Here is a 19,183-nt window from a genome sequence, read left to right on the forward strand (position 1 = left end):
CATGTTCTTAAAACATGTTCCTAGCCTCTCCATATTCCTCAAGCATGTTCCTCAACCTCTCCATGTTCCTCAAGCATGTTCCTCAATCTCTCCATGTTCCTCAAGCATGATATTTAACCTTTCTATGTTCCTCAAGAATGTTCCTCAAGCATGTTCCTCAACCTCATGTTTCTTAACCTCATGTTCCACAACCTCATGTTCCTAAACCATGTTCCTAGCCTCTCCATGTTCCTCAGCCTCTTAATGTTCCTCAACCTCTTAATGTTCCTCCAGCATGTTCCTACCCTCTCTGTTCCTTAACCTCTCCATGTTCTTTAACCTCTAACCCTACAGCGTTTGATCCTTTGATCTGACCCCCTGGTGTTTTTGGGGTGATGGAGGTGGGACGGTGTCCCGTGGTCCTGCCGCTGACCTGCTCGGTGAGGAAGGAGGGCTTGTAGGCCCCGTCGGTGGACGTGTTGCCGGTTCCTCTCATGCTCTTCATGTGGGACACGGCCATGCGCAGGATGGTGAGCTTGTCGGGTTTGCGTGCCAGGGCGCTGCAGGTGGGCACCATGTCCGACAGCTCGGTGATGTACTGGGTCATCTTGTTCCGCCGGCGCCGCTCGATCTCGCTGTGGTTCTCTCTGTACACACGGAACCAGGAGGAGAAGATCAGGACGGGGTTCTGCGGCGGGGGGCGCGCCCGAGCCAGCTGGCAGTGCCACGCCCACGCCCACACTGAAGGGAGGGGGCGGAGTCACAGGATCCGAAGATTCAACAGTGAGATCGACTCATCACATTCATTCTGATCAGGGTCCCGGTGTGTCCAGAGCAAACACTCACAGGTGCCAATCCACCTTCTGAACGATATTTATTGGGAGGGGTCAGGAAACGGTCAAACTCCTTATAGACCACACTGGAGGGGGGGCAGAGGATCGAACCCGGGTGCCACTGTGCCACCCGTGCTTTAGGGTTTCAGTGCATGAGGTGGCAGAGTGTTTATACTGCCCCCCGGTGGTGGGATGTGGTAGTGACCTGAAGTGTCGTGACATCCTATGGCTCGCCGCACGTGGTACGTGGGGACCCAACACTGGCGGGTGATAAGAAGCGGCGGCAGATAGAACACGTGTCGGATGAGGAACTGGATATGACTAAACTGTGTAATAAATGAGTGCACATGATATCGCAGCGCTGCCAAATCTAACCACGCCAGGGTTTGTTTACGAGTTAGAGTGGGTGCTGCACAGCCCCACGCTCTTCGGTTCGATCCTCACGCCCAGTCACCGCCTGTGAGAAATCCGGCGTGTGTGTGGGTGGTGCCCGACCCCGAGGAGAGCGAGGAGATGGCAGCGCTGCCGAGAGCAGAACAGCGTCTGTCCGAAATCTGGCAGCGCCACGTCGCCCTACCTGGCGTACCGCTCCTTATCGGCGGGCATTTGATCATCGTCATACCTGCAAACACACGGAGACACAGAGGGTGAGACGTGGAAGCTGGAGGAACGTCCACAGGGTGCACATACTTATCTCTTTTGATAATGACCGTACGGTTCAAAAGTATGTGGACGTTGATATGAATCAGAATCAACGTTCCAATTCATCCTAGGGCTATTCATTAATTTGGCGTGGCGTCCACATACTTTTGGCCATGGAGTTGATGGAGTTTGTGCACTGCATGATGTGAAGATGCTCTGGATGAACTAGTGGGCCAAAACACAAAAACAACCTGCACCTATACAGCTGACTGGCGCCTGAAACAGAACGTCTAGCATTTCCAGGTGGTGCACAACCCACCGCGACCATGATCAGGATGAACTGAGCGTATATATGAGGTGAGTTATGTGACGGTAGCTCTGCTCTGGGGTGCTACAGCTGTGTGGGTGTGATGTGCGCTGTGGCCAGCAGAAGGCGCCGCTTCCGCTCGGCCGCATCACTGATACACTCAATGTAATGAAACGCTCTGAGGTAAATCAAGAAGGCGGGAAAACGAGAACACGGCCTGACGGGGCTCGAACCCAAACAGCCGGGGCGACTGATGGACGCTCAAACACACTGAAACATAAAGAAAATGTCAAAGAAAATGAGAAACAAAACAATGACATGATTTATGATCTGATGTGATGGAGCTGAATATGATCACACACACACACACACACACACACACACACACACACACACTGATGAGCCAAAATATTACGACCACCCCACAAATAGGGTCCATACGTTCAGTTTTAGGGGTTTGGGGTCTGATGTTCCTCCTTTTTGAGGTCTGATGTTCCTCCTTTTTGGGGTCTGATGTTCCTCCTCTTTGGGGTCTGATGTTCCTCCTTTTTTGGGGTCTGATGTTCCTCCTTTTTGGGGTCTGATGTTCCTCCTTTTGGGGTCTGATGTTCCTTTTTTTGGGGTCTGATGTTCCTCCTTTTTGGGGTCTGATGTTCCTTCTTTTTGGGGTCTGATGTTCCTCCTCTTTTTGGGGTCTGATGTTCCTCCTTTTGGGGTCTGATGTTCCTTCTTTTGGGGTCTGATGTTCCTTCTTTTGGGGTCTGATGTTCCTCCTTTTTTGGGGTCTGATGTTCCTCCTTTTTGGGGTCTGATGTTCCTCCTTTTTGGGGTCTGATGTTCCTCTTTTTTTGGGGTCTGATGTTCCTTCTTTTTGGGGTCTGATGTTCCTTCTTTTTGGGGTCTGATGTTCCTCCTCTTTTTGGGGTCTGATGTTCCTCCTTTTGGGGTCTGATGTTCCTTCTTTTGGGGTCTGATGTTCCTCCTTTTGGGGTCTGATGTTCCTCCTTTTTTGGGGTCTGATGTTCTCCTTTTTGGGGTCTGATGCCCTTTTTTGGGGTCTGATTTTCCTCTTTTTTGGGGTCTGATGTTCCTCCTCTTTTTGGGGTCTGATGTTCCTCCTTTTTTGGGGTCTGATGTTTCTCCTTTTTGGGGTCTGATGCCCTTTTTTGGGGTCTGATTTTCCTCCTTTTTGGGGTCTGATGTTCCTCCTCTTTTTGGGGTCTGATGTTCCTCCTCTTTTTGGGGTCTGATGTTCCTCCTTTTTGGGTCTGATGTTACTCCTTTTGGGGTCTGATGTTCCTTCTTTTTGGGGTCTGATGTTCCTCCTTTTTGGGGTCTGATGTTCCTTCTTTTTGGGGTCTGATGTTCCTCCTCTTTTTGGGGTCTGATGTTCCTTCTTTTTGGGGTCTGATGTTCCTCCTTTTGGGGTCTGATGTTCCTTCTTTTTGGGGTCTGATGTTCCTCCTTTTTGGGGTCTGATGTTCCTCCTTTTTGGGGTCTGATGTTCCTTCTTTTTGGGGTCTGATGTTCCTCCTCTTTTTGGGGTCTGATGTTCCTCCTTTTGGGGTCTGATGTTCCTTCTTTTGGGGTCTGATGTTCCTCCTTTTGGGGTCTGATGTTCCTCCTTTTTTGGGGTCTGATGTTCTCCTTTTTGGGGTCTGATGCCCTTTTTTGGGGTCTGATTTTCCTCTTTTTTGGGGTCTGATGTTCCTCCTCTTTTTGGGGTCTGATGTTCCTCCTTTTTTGGGGTCTGATGTTCCTCCTTTTTGGGGTCTGATGTTCCTCCTTTTGGGGTCTGATGTTCCTTTTTTTGGGGTCTGATGTTCCTCCTTTTTGGGGTCTGATGTTCCTTCTTTTTGGGGTCTGATGTTCCTCCTCTTTTTGGGGTCTGATGTTCCTCCTTTTTGGGTCTGATGTTCCTCCTTTTGGGGTCTGATGTTCCTTCTTTTTGGGGTCTGATGTTCCTCCTTTTTGGGGTCTGATGTTCCTTCTTTTTGGGGTCTGATGTTCCTCCTCTTTTTGGGGTCTGATGTTCCTCCTTTTTTGGGGTCTGATGTTCTCCTTTTTGGGGTCTGATGCCCTTTTTTGGGGTCTGATTTTCCTCTTTTTTGGGGTCTGATGTTCCTCCTCTTTTTGGGGTCTGATGTTCCTCCTTTTTTGGGGTCTGATGTTCCTCCTTTTTGGGGTCTGATGTTCCTCCTTTTGGGGTCTGATGTTCCTTTTTTTGGGGTCTGATGTTCCTCCTTTTTGGGGTCTGATGTTCCTTCTTTTTGGGGTCTGATGTTCCTTCTTTTTGGGGTCTGATGTTCCTCCTCTTTTTGGGGTCTGATGTTCCTCCTTTTGGGGTCTGATGTTCCTTCTTTTGGGGTCTGATGTTCCTTCTTTTGGGGTCTGATGTTCCTCCTTTTTTGGGGTCTGATGTTCCTCCTTTTTGGGGTCTGATGTTCCTCTTTTTTTGGGGTCTGATGTTCCTTCTTTTTGGGGTCTGATGTTCCTCCTCTTTTTGGGGTCTGATGTTCCTCCTTTTGGGGTCTGATGTTCCTTCTTTTGGGGTCTGATGTTCCTCCTTTTGGGGTCTGATGTTCCTCCTTTTTTGGGGTCTGATGTTCTCCTTTTTGGGGTCTGATGCCCTTTTTTGGGGTCTGATTTTCCTCTTTTTTGGGGTCTGATGTTCCTCCTCTTTTTGGGGTCTGATGTTCCTCCTTTTTTGGGGTCTGATGTTTCTCCTTTTTGGGGTCTGATGCCCTTTTTTGGGGTCTGATTTTCCTCCTTTTTGGGGTCTGATGTTCCTCCTCTTTTTGGGGTCTGATGTTCCTCCTCTTTTTGGGGTCTGATGTTCCTCCTCTTTTTGGGGTCTGATGTTCCTCCTTTTTGGGTCTGATGTTCCTCCTTTTGGGGTCTGATGTTCCTCCTTTTTGGGGTCTGATGTTCCTCCTTTTTGGGGTCTGATGTTCCTCCTCTTTTTGGGGTCTGATGTTCCTTCTTTTTGGGGTCTGATGTTCCTCCTTTTTGGGGTCTGATGTTCCTCCTTTTGGGGTCTGATGTTCCTTCTTTTTGGGGTCTGATGTTCCTCCTTTTTGGGGTCTGATGTTCCTTCTTTTTGGGGTCTGATGTTCCTCCTCTTTTTGGGGTCTGATGTTCCTCCTTTTGGGGTCTGATGTTCCTTCTTTTGGGGTCTGATGTTCCTTCTTTTGGGGTCTGATGTTCCTCCTTTTTTGGGGTCTGATGTTCCTCCTTTTTGGGGTCTGATGTTCCTCCTTTTTGGGGTCTGATGTTCCTCTTTTTTTGGGGTCTGATGTTCCTTCTTTTTGGGGTCTGATGTTCCTTCTTTTTGGGGTCTGATGTTCCTCCTCTTTTTGGGGTCTGATGTTCCTCCTTTTGGGGTCTGATGTTCCTTCTTTTGGGGTCTGATGTTCCTCCTTTTGGGGTCTGATGTTCCTCCTTTTTTGGGGTCTGATGTTCTCCTTTTTGGGGTCTGATGCCCTTTTTTGGGGTCTGATTTTCCTCTTTTTTGGGGTCTGATGTTCCTCCTCTTTTTGGGGTCTGATGTTCCTCCTTTTTTGGGGTCTGATGTTTCTCCTTTTTGGGGTCTGATGCCCTTTTTTGGGGTCTGATTTTCCTCCTTTTTGGGGTCTGATGTTCCTCCTCTTTTTGGGGTCTGATGTTCCTCCTCTTTTTGGGGTCTGATGTTCCTCCTCTTTTTGGGGTCTGATGTTCCTCCTTTTTGGGTCTGATGTTCCTCCTTTTGGGGTCTGATGTTCCTTCTTTTTGGGGTCTGATGTTCCTCCTTTTTGGGGTCTGATGTTCCTTCTTTTTGGGGTCTGATGTTCCTCCTCTTTTTGGGGTCTGATGTTCCTTCTTTTTGGGGTCTGATGTTCCTCCTTTTTGGGGTCTGATGTTCCTCCTTTTGGGGTCTGATGTTCCTTCTTTTTGGGGTCTGATGTTCCTCCTTTTTGGGGTCTGATGTTCCTTCTTTTTGGGGTCTGATGTTCCTCCTCTTTTTGGGGTCTGATGTTCCTCCTTTTTGGGGTCTGATGTTCCTCCTTTTTGGGGTCTGATGTTCCTTCTTTTTGGGGTCTGATGTTCCTCCTTTTTGGGATCTGATGTTCCTCCTTTTTGGGGTCTGATGTTCCTTCTTTTTGGGGTCTGATGTTCCTCCTTTTTGGGGTCTGATGTTCCTCCTTTTTGGGGTCTGATGTTCCTCCTCTTTTTGGGATCTGATGTTCCTCCTTTTTGGGGTCTGATGTTCCTTCTTTTTGGGGTCTGATGTTCCTCCTTTTTGGGGTCTGATGTTCCTCCTTTTTGGGGTCTGATGTTCCTCCTCTTTTTGGGGTCTGATGTTCCTCCTCTTTTTGGGGTCTGATGTTCCTCCTCTTTTTGGGGTTATGGAAGTGGCCAACCTACCTACAAAATTGTTCATGTGAGGTCGAGGGATCTATCAGATGTCGGGCTGATGGAGGTTCCTCGAGGTTCACTTGTTGAACGCAGCAGATCTGATCAGTATAAAGACCTGAGGGACTTTGATCAGGACCAGATGGTTATGATCTTCTCTATTACATATGCATGGCTTACACATGGAGAAGAACCAGGAAGATCCACCCCACCTCAGAAGTTGACGGACCCTCAGAGCTTAACATTTTGACAGAACATTAAATGGCTGGTTATAATGTTTTGGCTCATCTGTGCTCTCTATAATAAAGACGTTATTCACCACACGCCAACAACATGCCAACAACACGCCAACAACACGCCAACAACACGGAACACGTGTCCAAATAAAGTTCAAACCTTGAGAATTTGCTGGGTCCTTCTCCATCTTCATCGTCGAAGTCCATCCTGGTGGGGGATAAAAACGAGTGCATGAACAGAACCACCGACACCAAGGAAACATCTGCTCATCATTCTGCTCATCATTCTGCTCATCATTCTGCTCATCATTCTGCTCTCCAACCACGTCAACCGTATCTGCACCGGTTACAAATCTCATTTAATCTTCTTTTACTGTAACACTAAACTGTAGGTGATAATAATCTAACCCAGAACTGAATGTAAACAGGGTTTATGTTCATATGATCACATTCTCAGGTGCTCCATATTAAACAGAGTGCAGCTCGTGTTCATGCTGTTCTGTACACACAGCAACGTGCTTCACCTTATAGCAGAGATCAAATAGTTAGATGTAGCCGCGTCTCATTAAGTCCAGCGTACGGTAACGACAGAACGATCCCCGATCCTAACCTCCACATTCACTCAACACTTACTGCACATTCTAAACCATGTAAACACGGTGCTGAGTGTTACGCTGTTACCGGCGCATTCACATGAGAAGCTTTTTGTGCTCTGAGCCCGACGCGGTAAAGTGCGCGGCGGTCTGACTGAACCCGCTAAGAGATACGCTATTCCAAGATCTCCAGGATTAAGAAGCGTAATGAAACGATATAGACGTGCAGCACGGCGCCGGTGCTGCTGTGGTACCATCAAAGCTTTACACAGTGACCAAACCAGCTTTTAGTTCTGTACCAGGTTTAAGTATCACCAAACTTTGGATGATTTGGGTCGTGGAGAACTTTGATCTTTTATTTGAAAGCTCTACGATCGTCCTCTGACGGCTGCAGACGGTGTTTTTTAAGACGGAGCTTAATGATGCCGACCGGTGACCGGAGCAGATACGACTGAGGTCCTGCACACGGCGAGTAGTGCTGAGTGGGGATGTAACGATTCACCACAATACAGTTAATAACCGATTCAAAAACGCTACGATTCAAATTGATTTGACATGTAAAATAAATCGATATTCACTTCAAACAGCAGAGGGCGCCGGTGCTATATACCGCGCCTTGTTGACCTCACTGGCGCTATACGCCTGGTTGCCAAATTCGGGTTTTTTCAGCCAAACTGGGCTTAATTCAAAATTGTTTTGCATAGTTTGTACTTACCTCAGAAATAAAAGGGTGTTCATTATTTAGATAAATAAAAGATAAGCACAAATACAGGATTTTATTTTATTATTTTATTATTTGTATAATTTGTTTTCAATTTCAGTTTTAAAAAATCGGTAAAAAACCGTATCGTGAACCCGTATCGTGAATCGCATGGCATCGTGGGTAGAGTGTATCGTTACGTCCCTAGTGCTGAGGGAATCATATGAACGCTTATATGAATAGAAACACTGTAGAAATTAAAAAGAATCATTTATAAACATCGTTTAAAAACGATGCATCCACTTCAAATACTGACGTCAACATCGACTAGGTCGACCAATCGCGGCAGCCCTACTCCCTAGTGGGTGTTCGGACAGACGCCCGAGTCCCGTAACTCTAATACATCAACCTGAATAATTCGTTCGGAGCTGAATTCCATTTCATGGTGTGTAAACCACGGGATTCAATTACAGGTTTAATATCGAGCCTCTGAACACGTCGAGGATCTGCATCTCTACAGACGCTGATGAAAAATAAAGAATCGATATTAATATTTCGGCTGAGAGAAACGACCTGCAGGTCGATGTGCTCACGGTTAGATTGATGAAGATGCCACTTACGATCGAGCAGGGTTCCTCTTAGCGTACCTGGATCTCTCCGGGCCTTAACTGCTAAATGTAACCAGCTCGGTGGCGCGGCTATGTTACGGAATCGTGTCCGTCTGCATTGCCAAATTTGGCCAGCAGAGGGGGCACGGAGGCGCAGATGACCGACGCCTCGTTGGGAACTCGCTCCAGGTGGACGTCTTTCTATTCATCACTGTCTCTCTCTGACAGATTTGCCGGCTTTATTATGGGCAACCTGACGGGTCCAGTTAGTGCTGCCCCCCCCCCCCCCCCCCCCCAAAAAAACCCATTCCCCACGTTTAGACCGGAGGGGGCGTGGGTTAGTTACGACCCTCCTCGATCAGGAGTGGAGATCTGCATCAGTAGAAGTGAAATACCATGGGGTATAACATCATTACCTTGGACTCATACCTGCGCCCGTTATTCACAAGAGAGAATACTCACCCTGCCGACCTCCTCTTGCCCCCTCGTCCTGGCATGGTGCCCGCCATCCTGACCTGCCCCGCACCCACCACGGCGCCTGCCATCGCCACGGCGCCTGCCATCGCCACTGCGCCAGGAAGATCTGTGCCCATCTCTACACACACAACAACAAAGCAATAAGCAACAAGGTCTCAGTGTTGGCACCCCGTGATCCTGATTCTCCACCTAGTGGTTAAGGTGCTGGACTAGTAATCAAAAGGTTGCTGGTTCCAACCCCACCACTGCAAGGTTGTCACTGTTGGGCCCTTGAGCAAGGCCCTTAACCTTCAATTACTGGAGTTAAGTCTTGCTCAAGGGCCCAACAGGGGCATTCTGATTAGAGTCCAGTACCAGTCAGAGTGCCCATGCATCTCCTGTCCACCATCAAAAGCACCAACAACAGTGACACGGGCATCAGAACTGGACATCAAAGCAACAACAAAGGAAGAAAGACGTCTGGTCCGACAGATCCTGCTTTCTCCGAGATCTTGTGGACGTCCGGGTACGTGTGCATGGTTCACCCGGGGAGGAGATGAACCAGGACGCACCGCACGACCGTCCAGCTCACAACGTACAGAGATGCTGGGACCAGATACCATGAAGGTAAGAACTGAAGATGTTCAGATGGATTCTGATCAGAAATCTAATCAATAGCGTCTACGGTCGCCGTCCTGTCTCACCCTTCATATTTAAAACCGCCGGATCTGATGGTTCCACCCAACACAAAGTGTCCTTCATACCTCCTCCTGCTCACATTTACATTTACCCAGAATGCTCCTGTGCATTCCTAATCACCCTGAAACCGCTCGGGGCCTCGACCAGGAGCTAATGAAGTTCCTTATTCACCCCGGCTCACTCGCATTTCTAATGAGGCCACCTGGAAAAAACTGGCACGACGTTCCGGATCTTAACACAGGAGGAGCTTCTGTTCACCGCATCCAGAACCAAGAACCAGGAACCAGAACCAAGAACCAGAACCAAGAACCAGAACCAAGAACCAGAACCAAGAACCTGAACCAAGAACCTGAACCAAGAACTGCGCTTTCGTTGAGAGAGACTTCCACCATATTCTACAACATCTAGAACATCTATAACATCTATAACATCTAGAACATCTAGAACATCTGTAACATCTATAACGTCTACAACATCTGTAACATCTATAACATCTGTAACATCTATAACGTCTACAACATCTATAACGTCTATAACATCTGTAACATCTATAACGTCTATAACATCTATAACATCTAGAACATCTGTAACATCTATAACGTCTATAACATCTGTAACATCTATAACGTCTATAACATCTATAACATCTAGAACATCTGTAACATCTATAACGTCTATAACATCTGTAACATCTGTAACATCTATAACATCTACAACATCTATAACATCTAGAACATCTATAAAATCTACAACATCTAGAACATCTATAACATCTAGAACATCTATAAAATCTACAACATCTAGAACATCTAGAACATCTAGAACATCTGTAACATCTACAACATCTCTAACGTCTATAACATCTAGAACATCTGTAACGTCTATAACATCTAGAACATCTGTAACGTCTATAACATCTATAACATCTGTAACATCTATAACATCTGTAACATCTATAACGTCTACAACATCTATAACGTCTATAACATCTGTAACATCTATAACGTCTATAACATCTATAACATCTAGAACATCTGTAACATCTATAACGTCTATAACATCTGTAACATCTATAACGTCTATAACATCTATAACATCTAGAACATCTGTAACATCTATAACGTCTATAACATCTGTAACATCTGTAACATCTATAACATCTACAACATCTATAACATCTAGAACATCTATAAAATCTACAACATCTAGAACATCTAGAACATCTAGAACATCTGTAACATCTGTAACATCTGTAACATCTGTAACATCTATAACATCTAGAACATCTAGAACATCTAGAACATCTGTAACAAATGTTACGCCGCTGTGATGTGTTTAATTCTCTTCATCTTTATTTACCTGATAAGATCAACTTCATTCTAGAGTGTAAACAGAAGCAGGTTTAGAATCTGATGCTGTAACAGACTCCAGAAAAGTTGGGACGGTGGCAGAAGAGGAGTGAGACGTTGATGGAATGTTTGAAAGGTTCCACAGTGAGCAGGTGAGTCGGTACCAGGTGAGGGAATCATGATCCGGTATATAAGGATCCACCTGGATCAGGATCAGTCTGTACAAGCGATGATGGGGCGTGGCTCACCACCGTGTTCCAAACTTCATCATTATAACAGTTTAGGTCTTTAACCATCTACTGTACATAATATTGTGAAAATTTGGAGAGATCACTGATGAATGAGAGACCGTCATGCTAGTGTGATAAATATAGCCAACATGACTGTGGGAGTGCTTCAGAAAACCGTTGTCGGCTAGTGAAATGGAAAAGTTGGCGCGTGGGGGGGGGGGGGTGTATGGGCTGGGTACAGGATCAAATTGCGACTGGAAAATGAAAACAATTTAATTGTGAGACCAAATTTGGCCCCAAAAATTTGAACCTGACTAAAAAAACCAAACTTTTATTGATGTAAAACCCTAATGAGGAAACATCTAAGGCTGGATTTGTGACGAGGTGCCGCCCGCACCCTCCACAAAGCTGTTTTGTTCTGTAATGTCACTACGTTGATCTAAACGTGACCTTTAGAAGATCAGCGTGATGGAAACGTTCTGGTCTGAGCTTCATTTTCCGCTCGATTTGGTTCCTCTGGTTCGGTCGACCCTCCTCCCCCGGGGCCACGCGAGACCTTTCCCAGCTCCCAAACACTCCCAAACAACGTCTGGATCTTCTATAAAGCTTCGGGCGTCTCTACTAAAAACGTACACTAATAAATGATACGCTTACGGCTTCGTGAGAACAGTTTGGGGAAGGCTCCAGCATGAGTCTGATGTAAAGAAACGCTTCCAACCTGAACCCTCATTAGGATGAATTAGAATGAGGACTGTGAACCAGGCCTTCTCGTTTATCACAGGTGCCTGACCTTACTGTCGTCCTTTTAGGTAAATCAGGCACGAATTCCCACACACACACTCCAAAAGTGGAAGCTGGAACCTTTGTGAGGTCTGTCAGTACGGTAGAGACAGAACAAATCACAGAACAAACCAGTTATCCAATCCTCACAACTCCAGCCACTCGTTTACAGTGTAGGAGCAGCTTCTTTGTTTATTTGAACCTCTCTGACTTTCTGCTGCTTTAAACTGTGTCAGTATTTTGGATTCACTGCAGCTCGTCTGGTGTAACCGAGGGTTTAATGATCCTGCACGAGGACCCACCAGACCCCCTCATCCTGAATAAGCAGGAATCACTGAACCCTGACGGTGCCCGGGGTCGAACCCGCGACTCCCGCCGATCACAATCAGCGCATCACAAGGTCACGACTCGGCCCCCTCGATCTGATGCAGGTTTATTATGGGTTTATTACTTCTCCTGTTTGAATCTGAGAATGTTTCGAGTGTTATAAATATGAAATGATTTTATTTCTGATCAGATCTGGTTTGGATCCTACAGGTTGATAGAACCTCCACAGATCCTCCTGCTGGACTGAAATAGAACCGGCCTACACTGACGCCTCCGTGATCGTGACCATCCTGCAATACAGCAACAGCATGAACACCAATCATAACACGTGCAATCAATTCATAATAATAATAATAATAATAATAACAATTTATGCATTTCCCCAGTACATTGTCCTGGCTTTGATCACACCAGATCTGGTTGAGACCTGCACTGAGAGCGCACTGACCAGTGTACCTCACAATTTCCCAGCTGTTTCAGCCAATCATGTCCATGCAGACGCCAGACAGGTAGATAGCACCGCTGGATCCCAGCATACAATCACTAAGCACTTCACATCATTTTATAAGCTACACCCACCACACAGATGAGCTTTGTGGGTATACAATTACTGCCTGTAGCTCATCTGTTGCTCTGTATGGATTTTTGAAATACTGTTAAAGTTAATAAGGGCATTTAAAAATCCCAACAACACTGCTGCGCCTGCTACACTCCTACCAGAACAACACACACTACCATGTCATCACCGTGTGAGTGTCATTGCAGTGTTGAAAACACTGACCACCCAAACATCATCCTGTCAGCAACAGGTAGGCTACAGTCAGTAATTGTATACCCACAAAATGAATCTGTAGAGTAGGTTTAGCTTGTAAAAGAACCAATTAATGTCTGTACCAGATAGGTGTTCCTAATAAAATGCATGTTGAGTGTAATATTAAATTTAATAATAATAATTAATACAATAACAATGATAATAACTGTAATAATCATGTTATAATAATATTAATAACTATTGTAATAATAATAATAATAATAGCAACAATGACACTAATATTATTAGTAATAATAATAATAACATTAACAGTAATAATAAATAATAATATTAATAGTAATTATAAAAATAATGATATTAATAGTAATAATAATAAAAAAATAATAAAAAATATTAATCATAATAATAAAATAATAATATTAATAGTAATAATAATATTAAAAATTTTAATAGTAATAATAATAATAAAAATATTAAAAGTAATAATAACAATAATATTAATAATAATATTAATAGTAATAATAAAAATAATATTATTAATAGCAGTAATAAAAAATAATAAAAATAATAATATTAATAATAATAATATTAATAATAATAATAATAATAATAACAATAATAATAATACTGTGTATTTGGACTCTAATCTAACGGTCACACAGCATAATAATCCACTAATAATTGGAAATATAGGGTAATAGAAATAAAAACATTTATGAACAGAACTGATCTATGGTTTTCATGTGGTGGGTCGCGACCCTCCAGTGGGTCATGATGGGATTAATGGGAACCATAAATTTATCAGTCCAGCTTGGACATCCATTCATTTTTTTAATGAATCAAACATAACTTTAATAAACTGGGCATCAACATTTTGCACAAAACTGTGTGTTAAATCTGAGAGAATATTAGAGAATATTAGTGACCTGATATTTAACTGAATGTAGAATAAAAACATTCAGCTTCAGAAAAACGTCTTTATACAATCAAATCACATAAAGCAACACTATAACACCGGTGTTGCCAGATTGAACAACACAGTGCAGGGTATTTTTAAAGTAAAGTTGAATATTTTAATTAAAAAAAGAAGATAAATTAGACTTATCCGTGATACATTTATGTTAACTTCATAATTTAATTTTAGTTCTGATTATTTTTAGTGGATTGGATGATTATCAGACGACTTATTGAACTTATGTAAATACGTTCAACCTGGCAACCCTGCTTCATGCATTATACACGAGCTCTGTGTTTAAGAAGCGATCAACAGGCAACAACAGAAGCATTAAAGCTAAATCTACAGACTGAATACTAAAACCAAAACGTTCAGCTTGTAAACATGCAAAATATGCAATAAAATATAATAAATAAATGAATGAATGAATGAATAAACCCTCGCTTTGGTAGCAGAGGTGAATAAATGAGAGTGAATGAAATCTCAGCACGTACTGAACTGCGTGTGAATGTTTTCAGCATCTCATTTAACATCAGAGACACAAAACTGAGACAAAATCACTCCTGAATGCGTGTTAAATCCATCCAGCGTTACAATCACATGGTTTTAAGACTCTATATTAGAAATAAAAGCCCTAAAAGCCGCGTTTTAAGTTGATTTAGCAGCATTTCTTCTGTAAGGGCTCAGTGGGGGGAGGGGGATGCTGGAGAGATTCTCTATACAAACAGCGGGCCTCTCACACCTTAAAATCACATTTACAGCCCGAACTAACTCAGATTTTCTTCTTTTACCCAACAACAGAACTCAATCAGACGCTAAATGAGACTTACCGGACGGATTCACGGCGGCGGGTGTTGCCATTTCTCCTCGGTGCTAAAAACAAAAACGACAGCAGAGGTGCTCGAATCACGAACGAATCGTTTACAGTATGAACGATTCACCCCAGGGAGTCGACTCCTGCCAGGCGATTCGCAAGCATGAATACATTTGTTGTATCGTCTTTTATTTAATCATCTGTTCATTGTTGTAAATGCTTAATCTTGATCGGGGTCGTGGTGGGTCTGGAGTCCACCTGGAAAAAGCATTCACACTTTGGTAGAATTTGGAGCCACCAGTCCACCTTCTGCATCTGAGACTGGTTGGGGACGACATGTGGTTCAGTGAACGTTCTTACTGACTGAGATGTTGAAGGTGTTTGCTGTGGCTCTGAAGCTTCTTCATTCACCTGTTGGTTCATCATTTTGTCTCCGAGAACTTTTAGGATCGATCGCTGGGTGGAATCTTCCCAATCCATCATGACAACTTAAAACCTTTAAGAAAATATTTAATTTCAAGTTTATCTGTGCTATTATTGAATAAACACACTTAATAATTAGTCTGTAATGCAGATGAAATGTTCGTATGAACAAAATAGTAAATATTTTGCAATAATGAATCAAAAGATTCAAACGTGTATAAGTCGATTCCTGCTATACAGAGTGCACGACAAGTTCAAAAGAATCGATTCATAAAAACGATTCATACAAGACGTTGCTGAGAGGCAGGGTGGAAAGTGACGTGTGGCTGTGTTCTCAATGCTAATTCACTAGCTAGTACACACTTAATAGTGCTGTAACTACATGTTAATAAACTAAAAAGGTAAATTAGTACAAAAATAATAAACAAATAAAATTCCTTTATTCATCTTGACAATCTGCTTGATCCTGGTTACAGTCACGATGGGTCAGTGACCATCTGGACACACTGGGCACGATGTAGGAACACCCTGGACAAACCACCACTATCACTGGGCATCACACAATCCCATTTACTCACATATTTACACCCAAGGGCATTTTAGAACATCCAGCCCACCTAGAATGTGTCAGGAAACTAAAGCACCCAAAGAAAACCATTCATTACAGACAGTGTTTGGAAAACCCAGCACTGAACTGCCCAACAGAGATACCAACAACAACATTCAACACATTTCTGGGTGGCACCATGGCACAACAGTTAGTGGGTTAGTGGGTGGAACACATCCACCGAAGCATGGTTCCTGAGGATCTAAGTTCAATCCTGGCTTCTGGTCACCACTGGTTACTGACGTCCTGGCACTACAGTGTTCTCCAACCTCCCAAAACATGGCACTAGGCGGACTGGCTGCACTAAATTGCCCCTCGATGTAAATAAATGGGTATGTATTTGACATCCTGTGAGAAATTCGTAACAGACCTCCTCTACAGGCTGGCACAAGCACAGTTTCTTTACATCAAGTTGTTGGGATTTAACACATATGGAGGAGCACACTATACTCTCAAGATTTCTACACCACCACTCCTATAACTCCTACAACTCCTACAGACACTTAATCTGGACAGTAGGAGTCGCTGTTGCAGCAGTAAGAAGTCCCCTCTTCACTTAGACATTTACATTTTCAGCATTTAGCAGACACTATTATCCAAAGCAACTTACACAATTCACAAAAACGATGAGCAATTGAGGGTTAAGGGCCTTGCTCAGGTACCCAACAGTGGCAACTTTGTGGTGGTGGGGCTTGAACCGACAACCTTCTGTTTACAAGTCCAGTACTTTAACCACTGAGCTATCTCCACTACACTAGACATGACCACTTGTGTCTGTAGAGTGACCAACCAGGCAAGTGGCATACCAGAGACTGGAACCTTGAGGTGGTGATCTATCTAGACACTCTGAAGATGTTAAATGCATGTGATTTTTCTGTAAGGGTTAGAATTCTACCTCAAGGTCTTTATTTTGATGTGCCAGATAAGGGAAAACTCAAAGATCTCAAGGGTTGTAACACCCCTGGTACTGAGTTCAACACCCCTTGTGTAGAGCGTTAGCATTTACTTTATAATGAATAGTTCATACGTATCTTTCAGACGCTTTGGCTGCTTTTCCTGGATGAAGTGTATCAGAGCTGCTCAGATCCAGAGATCTAACATCACTGAGGTTTCTAATGAGGTTTCCTCACTGACCTGTTTCCTTTATTTTAAGCTGATCCATGATTAGACCTTTATTGAGGTCAGTATCCCAATTCTGCTGCATCTCTGGCTTCTGTTCTCAGGACTTTTACACATCTAACAGAATCTGTGCATGATTGCTTTGCCACATCGTTAACAAAGGAGGTTCTGCAGACGGAAAAGCTCAAATCCACTCGGTTTAATGGTTTGTCTGGCCAATCCACCTACCACAACATAAACTGCTGTTTGTTCCAGGTTATTTTAAGTCCTCATGCTGGACTGTAATCGCCACTTTTGGAGTTTTACAAGCTCTTAAGTGGCATTTTTGCTTTTCAACCATCCATAAAATCTGAACCGGATCACTGCTGGTCTCAACGCTTGACACGACATGACGAGGAACGTTTGGGGACAAAGAATTTACTGAACATACAAGATGGATTAATTCTGACACCTTCATTTATTTCCTTTTTCTTTCCCAGTTTACCTGGCTGAGGCTTCTTTACATCAGACTGTAGTGGTTTCTCACAGAAAGCCGAATAGCGTATGAAGGACAGCGCTATGCCCTATGTGTACAAGCCACAAGCCAACTAGAGACAAGTGAAGCACTACCAGTTTGTAAAATTATTAGTAAATAAACAGTTAATGAGCTGGGAAAACCATTTTATGTTCCAGAATGATAAAACCAGGTCTATAAACACATGATTTGGTTTGACAAGTTTGGTGGGGCTGCACCCTATTTACCTATTTAGGTCGACTGCAAACCAGGCCTCTTAAACCAACATCAGAGGAACAATCCCTAAAGATGTTGTGGAAATCCTTTCTAGTAGATCAGAAGGGTTGGAACTCCGTAATAATGCCGACTGTTTTGGTGCATGATGTTCAAAAAGCTCACGTTCAGGTGTCCAGATACTTTTTGAAAGCCAAGAGCCTCCAGGATGGACGTTGTGAGGCCGTTATCTTCACACCAGATCATTGTGTTTGGTTCCAGTGGAACCGTGGAGCTGAATCTGATGGATGGTGTTGGAATGTTAGAAGTCTGGAGTGGAAACTCGATCCTGCGCTTCGTTTGAGTTCGTTTAATTGAAATATATTAATTACGTACGGCGGCTCGTCCTGAAGCTTTAATGGCTCACATTAGTTCCTTTGGTTTCATCTAACAGAAGGAGGTGGGAGTCCAAATTGGATTTTTACGCTTTGGTGTTTTGGGGGAACAGCTCAGTGCCTTCCTCATTAGATTATACTCACCCTATTAGAGCAGAATACACCGTCTGTAGCTTCTAATGAACTCAAATAGTCTCAATAAAAATAAAGTCATTTATTTAGTGCAACTCGAGTCGGAGCGTCTGCGTGTTGGTTTAAATTCAACATGAACGTCCCAGCTTTCAGTTCTTCTACTGGTTTATTCAGGGTTTTATACAGACAGCAACGATGGTGGCGTAAAAAGTCCTAATCAATATTCATGACTGAGTACGTCCATATAAATAGGGCTAATTTGACTACATTGTAGAAGAACAGTGCTCTCTTGACAAGTGTAACAGCAGGGTACGCGGGCAATAGCACCACACAAACGCACAATGCCATTATGACCAGCAGGGGGCATGGTGGCGTAAATGACTGACAGTGGCGGTTCCTTTATTAGGCAGTCTCCGCACCTCATCACAGAGCCCTTTAATTACCAGCACTGTTGGTCTATTTGCAGCACGCTGTATTGGCGCTTTCGTTTCCGCCAGCTCATGATACGACATGGAACAGTGCTCTATTGCCAAGGTTGGGAAGGACGGCCAAAGTGTCGCCTCATGCTTTTGCCTGGATGGTCAGATGCACATCAAATGAGACACTAAACCTCAGTCTGAGTGAGTGAAGGATGTTTGGTTCCTGTTACAGAAGTAAAACAGTTCTATCTGTTATTGACTGTATTTGGGACACGTCCACTGATTCGACCTGGTCCACCCTGCTCTAAAATCAGCACCTTAAACCTTGACTGAAGTTTGTCAATGATCACAGACTTGTGTTCCAGCAGCTTAGATCTCATGGCAGACCGTTTTTCCCAACCTTGTCGAAGAGACCACTGTTCCATGTACTTTTTAGCTGATTTTGTCCCATTTCTATGTGTAGTTAAATGTATAAAAGTGCTTTCTGCACAACTACGACCTCTGCTGTCTGGTCGAAGCACCTGCTCTCCGTACGCGATACGGCTCTCTTTAAAACTCCACCAAAGTCCAGGGAAAAGATGCAGGCGACAACTGATGTCATGTCTGAATCAAGCTCAAGGAAAAGCTGTCATATCCGATTCCCTGATGGTATTTCACCAGTACTGCTGCAGACGTCCACTCCTGACTAACACACACCTCTTCCGACACGT

The 19,183-nt window shown here is 43.9% G+C and overlaps 1 protein-coding gene across 2 annotated transcripts in view; it reads right to left on the bottom strand.

Annotated features, from left to right (window-relative positions):
• Positions 1 to 14,766, bottom strand: part of arnt2 (aryl-hydrocarbon receptor nuclear translocator 2) — a 47,610-nt gene extending 32,844 nt beyond the window's left edge. For both annotated transcript variants that reach the window (XM_063013514.1, XM_063013513.1), the window contains exons 1-4: positions 14,689 to 14,766; positions 8,753 to 8,885; positions 6,550 to 6,597; positions 413 to 626 (exon numbers count right to left, since the gene is read on the bottom strand). In XM_063013514.1, the coding sequence (XP_062869584.1) occupies positions 413 to 626; positions 6,550 to 6,597; positions 8,753 to 8,885; positions 14,689 to 14,719 (426 nt within the window). In that variant the 5' untranslated portion in view covers positions 14,720 to 14,766. The remainder of the gene's footprint in view (positions 1 to 412; positions 627 to 6,549; positions 6,598 to 8,752; positions 8,886 to 14,688) is intronic.
• Between the last annotated feature and the right edge of the window lie 4,417 nt (positions 14,767 to 19,183).

Source organism: Trichomycterus rosablanca, chromosome 17 (assembly GCF_030014385.1).
Source record: "Trichomycterus rosablanca isolate fTriRos1 chromosome 17, fTriRos1.hap1, whole genome shotgun sequence".
NCBI classification, from domain to species: domain Eukaryota; kingdom Metazoa; phylum Chordata; class Actinopteri; order Siluriformes; family Trichomycteridae; genus Trichomycterus; species Trichomycterus rosablanca.